The 11,224-nt window shown below is 46.4% G+C and overlaps 1 protein-coding gene across 1 annotated transcript in view; it reads right to left on the reverse strand.

Moving 5' to 3' along the window:
• Positions 1-8,346, reverse strand: part of KMT2B (lysine methyltransferase 2B) — a 61,642-nt gene extending 53,296 nt beyond the window's left edge. Inside the window, 1 exon segment of the mRNA XM_044434826.1 lies at positions 8,017-8,346. Within this exon segment, the coding sequence (XP_044290761.1) occupies positions 8,017-8,331 (315 nt within the window). The 5' untranslated portion in view covers positions 8,332-8,346.
• Between the last annotated feature and the right edge of the window lie 2,878 nt (positions 8,347-11,224).

Here is an 11,224-nt window from a genome sequence, read left to right on the forward strand (position 1 = left end):
TGGAGAAGGTTGAATATATCAATGCACTTGGTTCGATCAAGCAGCAGACACTGGTGAAGGGGCGGGGGGAATCCTCTAGTCAAGTGCAGATCTGATTCTTAGCTTCTGGGGACAGGCTAAGTCCACTTTCCCTGCCTCTTTTCCATCCCAAACACACTGGTTTCCTGGGGAGGATGCTACTCTGAGAGACAAAATCTGATCTCCCCCTTGACACGGGGGGCTCAGCCCGCACAGACAGAAACAAAATACTGGGGAGCAACACTGCTCCTTCTCGTTCTTGAAGAAAGCACCCACGCTGATCCAGGAGGCGGTGTAATGTTTTCAGATTCCACCCCTGCCCCCCACACACAAAATGGAGAGTCATCTCTATCATATAAAGTGGGGAAAAACCACAAAAACTGGAAAGCACAACTAATAGTAGGAGAAGGGGTGGCGCATGCCCTTTCCTCCGACTCTACCTCTTTCCTAAGCACTCCTCTCCTTAGGTAAGCCACTGGTGGCAGAACTTTAAGCTAAAATAGGTGGGCATTTTTAGTATTGTGGTCCTGACTCTGCTGGAATTCATCCCCTGAAAGCTTCCCTGAAATTGTTTTTGGCCCTCAGGCTCACAGTGTCATCCCTTCTAACTGGCCATCGCAGGCGGCTGAGAGCCTATTTGGTTTGGAAGAAAAGTGGGGCTACCCAAAAATAAGGCCATGGCTCCTACTCGCTTGGAGGATGCAAAGCCCCAGGTAACACAGAAGTACATACATCTGTAATTAAAATAAAGCATGAACAGGGAAAAACTGCCTGATGAGAATCTGTGAGCTTATAGCATTTTGATGACAGTGGAGCTTAAAAACACCCACATGAAACACACAGAAGGGGAAGAAGTGTCTGAAAAAAGAAAAAGCAGAAGTCAGGAAAACTGCTCACAACTGCCAATCAAGTTTAGGGCTGAGAGCAGCTCGACACGTGTGACACTTGAAAAAACCTCCCCAAGAGAAAAATGCGTGGCAGAGACAGACCTGCCTGCTCAAAGCACAAATCTGTACCCCCTGACCCCCCCCCCCTTCAGCATATGGATATATTTAAAAAATCAGGCTCTGGGCTGGCATCCTTTTACCAGCAAGTAGCACTGCAGGAGAAATCCTCCGGGATGGGAGTAGAAAAGGAATCTTGGCTTATTAGAGCACAGCTTGTAAGAGATGGATGCTGGTGCATACAATCCCCACTTTGCTCCTCCAATAAGCAAATCAAGCATGGATAGCTTAGCATCACACCTGAAAACTAGATTCTATTTTACTGTGTCAAACAGGACAGGATCATAAACCAGCTTTAAATCAGGTTTTGTTGTTGCTTTATGAATCCTGGTTTGTTTCGGCACAATACACCATAATCCTGGGTTGAGACAGGTAATTAAGCTATCCGTATTCCATTTGCCTGCCTGTTCTGCTGAGCAGGAAGATGCAACTGAAAACAAGCTGGCTGAACCATACATTTTGGTTTTAATATGCTCAAATTCACATGAAGGTAGTCACTGTTTGGTCTCATGTGTGAATTTATGGAGACTGCATTTATTATTATATTTATATTTGTAAAGTTATATTTATTTTTTCTACCATGAAGCTCAAGGTGGGCCACATGGGATTTCCAGACTGTCTCCTATTCAGACACTAACTGGACAGCCAGCTGGTTGTTTAGGGCAACTAGAACTTAAGCAGTTAACTGGCCAACATTTCTACAACTGGGTGAACAGTGTGAGGCAACTAACTGCTCAGTTCAAGGTGTGGAGGACACATTGGATTACTCATGGGTCAAGCATGGCTGTGTTCCTAAGACTTGGCCACTACAATGCAAAGGCACATTGTACATTATCGGTAATAAGGAGTGAGAGGGACAAAAGCAGGGCAAGGAAACATCCTTGCCCTGTGGGAAGGGCCCTTAGATGCTGGCTCCTGCTTCAGTGAAGCTGGCTGCACTTTTCAATTTTTTCCTCTTTTTTAAAGCATGTGATTCTTGTGACATCTGTCGTATTTTATAAATACTGGAAGCCAGTTTAAGGTCTTTAGCTGAAAGTGTGACATAAATATACAAATAAGTATCTGAATGTGCCGACATGCAGAGACCTTGTCGGCTCACCATGGAGAAAGCCCCTCTCCTGAGGCAGAAGCGAAGGTGATGGGGAGGACATGCAAAGATGCTGCTGAGTGGACCACTGCCCACATGCATACCAGAGTTGCTACAGGCCGAGCATCTGAGCAAGAGATGCGAAAAGGCAGGAGGGACACAAGCACTGGGAATGGGGAGAACTAAAATATTCAGGGTCACGTGCTTCAAAAATCCCTGTTGGAAAGAGCTAGGAGTTTTTGGTAAAATTGTGCTCATTCTCCCCACCCTCTATTTCTCTGTTTGTTTTCTTTGCCTTCCTATCTGTAGGTGACACTTATCCTCAAATAGAAGAATAAATCCCTAAACTTTGAGGGAGCCTCTGGTGTCCTCCAGGTCGGTTGGAGGTAGACTACAGATCCACGCCGCACTCAGAGTGACGGGAATTATACTTCGGCACACCTGGAGAACAGCAATTTGGTGATGGATGCTTTGAGGGATAATCCCAGGGTGGTTACCCACCCTTCACTTGGGATTGTAAAGAATTATATTTTAATAATTAGGTATTGACTCAACAGTCCACCTAGAGTGCCCTTTCTCTGTCCCTGCCTTTCCTAAACAGCAATTATATATTAGAGGAAGATAAGAGACACGGCGAAAGAAGGGAGAAGAGAAACACAGCAATTAAAATGGGGCCCAGCTACATGTGCCAGTGTTGGTACAGTGTAGTGAATGGCTTCCAGGTGACCACAGTTTTTTTCTGCATCTTTCACTTCAACATAGTAAATGGAAAGCAACAGAAAGGAGAAAGTCTCCATCCAGTTCCCAGGTGTCTCTCCAATACTAAGTTCATCAAAGAGCAGGTAACCAGAGCTCTTACCTGGGTGCAAAAGGCTCACATCCTTGAAAGGGATACCATTCAGATGGCCTTTATCTTCACATGCCTGGCCACTTCTGTTACTGGGCATATACAGGCTGGTATACCAAGCACATTGACTTCTTAACAGAAAATACACACCAACATGCACCACAGTAGCTACTACCAGTAGATATTCACAAGGCTGAGACCACAAGTGCCACACAAATTCTGCTCCAAGGACAATTTAATAGAGCAGGATTATAGAATAGCAACTTGCCTGGAGCTCTCTGGCAAGTATGAATTTTCCCAGGCAGCAGAACCATAAATTTCAACAGGAGTGTTTTGTTTTCCTCCACTTGAGGATTTCCCCCACTTTGAGGCCAAATGGGTTATCGATGGCTAGCATGGGTAGAGAGGCAAAAGGTTAGTTAGTAAACCTTTTTGTTGGGGTCGCAAGTTTGTGAAGAAACTTGTTACATGGTTACAAAGAGAACCAGGTCCAATTTCATGGGTGTAGCAGGCATAATTTACCCTACTTCCAAGAGCGGGTTTTTTAAAGGCAGCCTTCATCCGACCTGCTGCTATTCAGATGGTTTGGAATATAATTCGCAGCATTCTTGACCAATGGCCATGCTGGCTAGAACTGATGGCAGCTGAGGTCCAAACCTTCTGGAAGACACCATGCTGGGGAAGGCTGGTTTAAGGTGTTTGGGAGGATTCTGGTGGCAAAAAGAGGGCAAAGGCAGTTAATGGTGTGAACGTACTGAGAGAGTGTGGACAGATCAGAGGAGAACACAATTCTAGTAACAAGCTATGCATAACACATTTTTCCTAACTTCCTGATTACGGAAAATTCTGCACAAGCTTCCAGTTCCGTTTGACCCTCCATCAGGCACCACTGGCCCATTTTGAAACTTTTCTCAATAGCTGCAATGTATCAGTGTAAGAAAATTGCTTTCTCTTGGATGCTCCCAGTACCCACCCATGTAGAACCATCCTGTGGAAACAAAAAATACACTTGTCAAGGCTGAGGCAATTGCTCTTGCATGCACCAGAGAAGCAAAAGATGCTCGCATATCACCAGCAGTAAGGCAACAGGTGTGGTATAAGCAAGTTCAGGGACTACGCTGCCATTGCTGCTACACTGCTGGTGGTATTAACTCCTTTACATTATTTCTTGAGAATGAAAGCAGAACATAAGGGCTCTTTATGTGCTTCCATGCTCAGTGGAAGGGGGAAGATATAAATGCAGAACATGCACCAATGCTATGGGTTTAAGTATTTGGTTTTCAGGGGACGGGGTAAGGGTGCTCATATTGTAGGGATTACCTATACATGCAGGAGAAGCTGGTGATATTATGCCCAGCTGTAGACATGATAAAGGGATCTACTCTTCTCTGCACTGCCTGTAAATTAGAGGGTGTTTTAAAAGCAACCTCAGCTGTTACTCCTAGTTCATATCTCCTTTGTCATCAGGAAGCATATTAAGAACCCTGAATCCCAAACATTGTGACTGGAGCAGCAGCTTACCAACTTTCCACCTTAACTGGCCTGCCCAGGATTACCTGCACATTGCAAAGAATTCTGGAGTGGATGCTGCGGTGCACCCGTTTTCAAGCACCCTGAGGGCCTCACAGTTGCTCTAAGACAGGACTAGGCAATATCTAGGGGTAAGCACACTGCTCCTCCAGAAACCAAGGGTCAAACGCAATTGTTCTCCTCAAAATGCTTCTGCAATTGCCACCACCATGATTGTCACCAAATTTGCTGCTGCAGTAGTGGCAAAACTTCTGATTTTGCAAGAAAACAAAGCTTGCCTGAACATCAGGGATGAGGGAATGCAACTATGCAGAAGTTTGCTTGCAAGCAGAATTGTGCTCCCAAAGGTGCTGTGCATTCTGCATGACAATCGGTATGATGGGAAAGCTGCCTTTCAGGAAAAACTTACACACCATGACTGAGCTTACTGTGGAATCCTGATCCTTGGCATGCTGATCAAAAACCACATAGTCCAACAGGTTCAAAGACTATGGAGCCTGCTAGTTCTCAGGGTCTCTGAAGTTGTTGACACCAACGTGGATACACAGCAACAGCCATCAGCAAGGGATGGAAGCTAGTCTTCAATTAACTATAAGGAAGTTAATCACTGAAAGGGAGAAACCTAAGTCCTAAAGTTCCTTGTGTTCCCCAGCCAGCATTCTTCACTAATCGAACATGCCTAGAATTATACCTGAAGTGATCTGATTTTCACCAAGTCTTGCTGCAGATCAGAAAGCTACTCCCAACAAAGGCCATAATATTCCAGTGCACTCTGCCCACCTGCCAAGCTTCTTTCAGGTTACACCCCTGGTCACTACCTGGTCTTGTGTGCATTTTGGCCAGGGTTCTAGTTCCATGGGTAAACTTTTTCCATTGAGTTTTCTCCATGGGCATGTCAGAAGCTCTTCAGAAGTAAAGTACTCCACTGAAAGGAAAGCCCAATTACATACATCAAATATTTTCAAACTGCTTGCTTAGGACCTGGATATCAAAACAAATTTGTCTTCAGTCAGGTCTGGTCCTTTTAGCTTTTTCTAGAAGGCCAATGGCTTAACGCACCCAGCCTTTGGTCATTGCTTAGGAGGCTAAAACACACCCTTTGGTAACCCTTATCCTGCTCCAGCCCCAGAACCCAAAAGCAGACAACATGTAAAGATGTACGCTAACATAATGCCTATAAAGCAAAGGTAGCGATAAAACTTTTTCCTGGACTAAATTATTTTAGACTACAGGTGTGTGTGTGTGGGGGGGGGGATCATGGCAACACTCCTTGATACAATATAATAAGAGTAATAAACTCTATCAGGTAGGAAACCAGCATCAGGAAGAACGCAAGGGTAGAGGCCTTTTCTCAGACACCCTGGTTTATATTATTACATTTTAATATGGAAGTAGGATGAAATAATTCTACCTTGCAACTTCCAGAAAGGATTGTTTTCCTGTTCCCTTATGCCATCCATAAACTGCAGACTGAAAACTCTCAGTCTGTTTAACTGTTAATTTATTTGCATGGAGCCTGAAATGGGGTAAAACTATTAGTTCTATCTAGATGAGCAACAACATAAAGGAAAATGAATATAAGATCAGCAACATTAAAATGGTCACTCACCACAATACCAATACTTTTCTAGAGAGAACCACCCCAAGTTAGCAACATAGATATACATGCTGCTGCTTTTCCAGTTAGTTACAAAACAACAGGTAGCCCATGCCAATTTCACCCATGCCTCAAGCTGCAAGGGAAACTATATTTTTTGAGGATATGCTGAATTTCAAAGCTAGGCTTTTGCAACTAGTGACAGGAGCATCCAGGTCTTCCAAACAGAAATGAAAATCCTATTGCAGAAATCCTGAATTAGAAATGCAGTTAATTTCTATTTAAAAGGACAAAAAAAGTAACACATTACTTGTAGATTTATTAAAATAAATCTCAGATACAGGTTGGCTAGTCAGTTCATGGGATGGTTCTTACCTCAGTTTCAGTTTTAGCCTCTGCTAAATGCTCATATCCCATGCTGCTCTGCATCAAGATTTCAGAAGCTTAACTTTTTTGTTTGCAAGCAACTGAGACAGGCATATAATTGTGAAGAACAAAGCATAGTCCTGCCATAAGCAACCTCTTTCTTAACATATCTAGTCTTCATAATCCCAGCTATTCAATTTAGTGTGTTTCCATCAGAACTGGAGAGCAAGAGGAAAGCTATCCTTCCCACCTACAAAAACTCAGGCCAGTTTTCCTGCTTTCTAATGAATGGCAAGAATCTTACCTCAATTATGGTTTGCCCCTTCCAGGAATGAAGTGATTTGCCCAAATTGCAGGAATGAACAATCAAGTGCTTTGAAAGAAAAGCTCTCTCCGATTAGGCTAGTTTTGCCAAAGTGTTTAATGATACATACATATGAGCAGGATTAGAGAATAGATTATTTGAAGATGGAGGAGGAGACAGTGCAGCAGGTGACGGTGCAGCAGGTGACTAAGCACTGTCAGAAGATCAGCTTTCGAGGACCAAGGTAGGAACAAAAGCACCATATGTGTGATCACGTCACACCCCCACCTACCCAGGGACTAGGCCCTCCCTCCCAAACAGCTACCTTACATTATAAAAACACCTCCAATAGAAAGAAAAAGAACAGCTGTCCACAAACAACACGGCAGCTCACAGGCAAACCCTTCCCCGCCTCTCCCCCAAGGAGACTGGCATCTGTTCACCATGACTACCCCACCACACCCGAAAGAGTTGCATACACCATTCACAGCATCAGGCAGAAACCACACAAAAGAAAGGCAGGTTTGACAGCACCTCTGGCCTAAGTCAGGGGATGCCCCTTGTCAATTGCAACTCTGGGTGCATTTACTCAAAAGTCAAGTTCCCCAGTGCTCAGTGGCATTTACTCCAAAGACAAGGTTTACAGTCCCCATCATGGGTGGGCCTCTCAGAATCACCATGTGGTACCAAAGCAGTCCTATTAACTTATCTCCCTTACAGACACAGTGTAGGAAGGCCCAGCTCAAGGAGGGCCAGTTGGATCTTCACCCTCATCAAGGCATTTCTTGCTAGGTAAGGGCGCCTAAGCTCTAGCCTAGGGACCAGAACATGAGTTGCAAGCCCAGCTCAACTCCAAGCCCTGAGAACAAGGAGGGAGATGGACTTGCTTGCCGCTCAACCCCATCACAGGAATCGCACTCAGCTCCATCATAAGCTTGTTAAACTCTCATCAACACCACCACCTCCACCCAATCTATGGAGGAAGGGCATCGACTCATGGTCCAAGGAACCTGAGCACGGGCGCCTGATCCAGCCCGCCTCCGGATCCTGGGCACAGAGGGCAACAAGGGTGACTCCGACGCACCTGCCCCGCTTGCAGCCTAGCCCACGCCGCGGGCGCAAGCGGTGCGCCGAGCCCCACAGAAGCACCCCCCGCCCGCAAGGACACCCGGGCCCATGGGAGCGCGGGCTCCGGCGGCGCCGCAGCCGCCCGCCCTCCTGCTTGTCAAAGGGGCCAAGCACCACCAGCTGCGGGAATCTCACCGGCTCCTCCTCGCCGCTGCTGCTGCTGCCGCCACTGCTGTCACCTAGCAGGCCCTGCAGGCGGCGCCAACTCCGGCTGAGGCCCAGGAGGCTCCCCAGGGTGGTGTCCCCCGCCGCCGCGGCCCGCTCGCCGTCCCCCGAGGCGGCCCACAGCAGCAGCTGAGGAGCCAGCAGAGAGATTCGCGCGCGACTCCCAGCCCCGGCGCCCCGTGCACGGCAGCCGCCGGGCCGCCCGGGGAAGCGGCCCCGCGGCACCGAGGCCCAGGAGGAGCCGCCGCCGCCTCCCGCCGCAGCAGCCGCCGCCGCAGCCGCCATCTTTAAACACTGAGAGGATCCTAAAGGGGCCGGGCCGCCACAATAACAATCCTCTACAAGAGCCTTCTGCCTTGGGCGCGGAGCAGCTTGGGAATCCGAGTCTCTCGGTGGCTGGGTTTGCATTGAGACTGGAGAGAGGATGCGAGGCAAGGGGACTACAGTGCTCGTCGTACCGCGCGGCACGGAAACGGAGCTCTAACAGCGCTCTGCACGGTGGGAAGAAGAGTTCTCTGAGAAGCTCTGCCCCTGTCGTATAAAATGAAGGCGGTAAAAGGGAGGAACTACTTCTCCCAAGAGGCGGCGCGGCCTCACCCATGCTCAGCAGCCCTCAGGCATGGTGGGCGATGGAGTCGACTGTAATGGTTGCTTCCCGTAAGAATTCAGAAGGTGTCGAGGGCTCTGCTAGTACGTCTGAGAAATAAAACTCAGGTTTAGTCAGGACTTTAAGGTAAGAGGTGACTGTTGCAGCAGGAAACGAGAACTGCTGCAATGAGGAGGACGACGACACTCAAACGGCAAATGGGGGAGTAAATCCCTTTCGCGTTCAGGTTGAGACGGAAGGCGCGACAACAAAACTAAGCTTCCCATCATGCAGTGCGAACACATGGTCCCGTCTAAATGCATTCTGGGAGCTGAAGTCTGGAATTTTTCTTAGTTATTGGACGGTGCGGCTCATGAAGTGTTCTCTCGTGCATAAATCCCGGAACGGGGAAGAAGAAGATGGTGTTGCTTTAGTCAACCAGAGGCCACTGCCTTAGCAGCCGCTGCTTAGATATACGGTTCTGCGAAGTGCCGGGGGACGCTTCCCCCTCAGGTCTGCCGCTTGACAGGGTCATCCTGGAAAGCGACGTCAGCCTACAAGTCCCATCTGGCTCCGCGCTTAAAAGTTGCCAAAGTTTTGGAAGAATGAATGAAGATCGCACGAATGCGATACGTCTACGACGTTCACAAAATACCAATCAATCAATCAATCAATCATGCCCCTGTGCATTTCTCTGATTTGCTAAACCCCTTGCCAAAGAAGAAAAGCGCGAGAAAGAAAACGCTTGCAAAGATATCCGGACTGATAACGAAGCGAGAGTTGAGACTATCGTAGGATGAGCAACAGCTTTTCCGACTGCCGAACAAGCGGGTAATAAACCTGAATGAGGAACTTAATCGAGCCAAGCGTAGAAATGCGTACGGATTGAGGCTGAAGAAGAGGTGTTCCATTTGTTCATGCCCCAAAATAATGTAGTCGAAGGAAAGATAAATATGTTGACCATATGTTTATCGCTCAGGTTGCTATTTACTAGTGCTTTTCGGTTTCAAAGGAACAACCATTTTCCAACCTGGCAATCCCGGTTGTAAAATTGGGTCTCCTATGTTCTGACGACACAAGGAAGCTGAGTACGGAATGGACTGCACTATTTCAGACTGCAGGGGGAGGAGTTGTTTCCTTTATATACTCTCCCATTTAAAAAAAAACCCCAAAACAATCAAAGGACAAAATTAATTAAAAATGTCAATGAGGATTCATTTCACTGGTGTATGTAGCTTCAGAAATAAGTAAATAAATACGACCTCCCTGTCACCTTCAGTCTAAAGTGGAACATTCATGCTACCATCCTATGACTCTTACCATTAAGATTCTACCACCCTTTCCAACCTCTCTGGCCTTTGTATGTAGGTCAAACTCACCCAACACCATCCTGTATGGAGACTTTAACAGGAAATATGTCCCACAGAATACTTCCACCTGTATATAGAATTGCAGCCTCCACAAACGGCCATTCTATAGATTCTACTGAATTATATAATTCAGCACTGCACAGCCATGTCTAAATAGTTCAGGGGCTTGTTCTCCTGAACCGAAAATAAGCATGTTAATTTATTTTTCTAGCGGGATATACAGTCTTAGTGTTTGTTAAAACTATGTGTGTCAGGCTACATGACAGGGCTACCACTGTGACAGTAATTCCCTCTTTGGGGAATCCTGAACTTTGTTTGTGGAAGGGCAAAGTCAAAATTGAAAAATCCTCAGAATCAAACTCTCAGTTCCCGGATCATTTGGACAAAGCTATGCTAGCTAAATGGGTATAAATCCAAAAGATAATTTTTTAGTACCGCTATATCTAAAAGGCAGAGCACAGAAATTCTTTCCCTTCTTGTTGTAGTGCTTTGAAGCTCTGCCAAATGTTACCTCCAACTGAGATGGGAAAAGAATCCCAGCAGTGCAGTAATTCGGATGATTACATTAAAGCATTAATAAAACTTAATCTTATGCACATGCAATAGGGTTTACTTCTGAGTAGGTTTGTACTGTTTGCACTCCAGTGGACACCTATTGCAAAACACCCACCCTGAACTCAGTTTACCATGGAGTAAATCAGGTAGCCATCTTATGCACATTTATTCAGACCTAAATCCCGTTGAATTCAGTGGGGTTTACTCTCAAGTGTACATAGGATTGGCCCCTAAACCTTCTGAAACTGCCTCACAAAATAATTGAAATATAATTCCAGTCTGATTCCCTTCCTTTGTTATTTTCACTCTGCAAAGGCCCAAGGTTGCCAGCTGTTATATCCCACCTTCTGTCACCTTGCAAGGAACAAGGCATCTTACCCGTTCCTCATCCACTCCGTTTGTGGTAGATTAGGCTGAGAGTCAGTGCTTGGTCCCAAGGCACCCACTGAGCTTCACGGCCAAACAGGGGCTTGAGTCCACATCCCGTATTCAATACTCCAAAGACCATGCCCCATTGGCTCTTAGTTGCATTATAATCAGAATGAAAATGTTGCTAGCATTTCAAAACAGTGGCTGCAACACTTGAACTTCCCCCTCTCAGAGATCTTCGTTTTTATTTCAAACATACCTCAGTGTTCCCCCGATAGCAGCGGCGTGGCTCGTGAGA

Source organism: Varanus komodoensis, unplaced genomic scaffold, assembly GCF_004798865.1.
Source record: "Varanus komodoensis strain SLA01 unplaced genomic scaffold, ASM479886v1 scaffold29_1, whole genome shotgun sequence".
In the NCBI taxonomy this organism is placed as follows: Eukaryota; Metazoa; Chordata; class Lepidosauria; order Squamata; family Varanidae; genus Varanus; species Varanus komodoensis.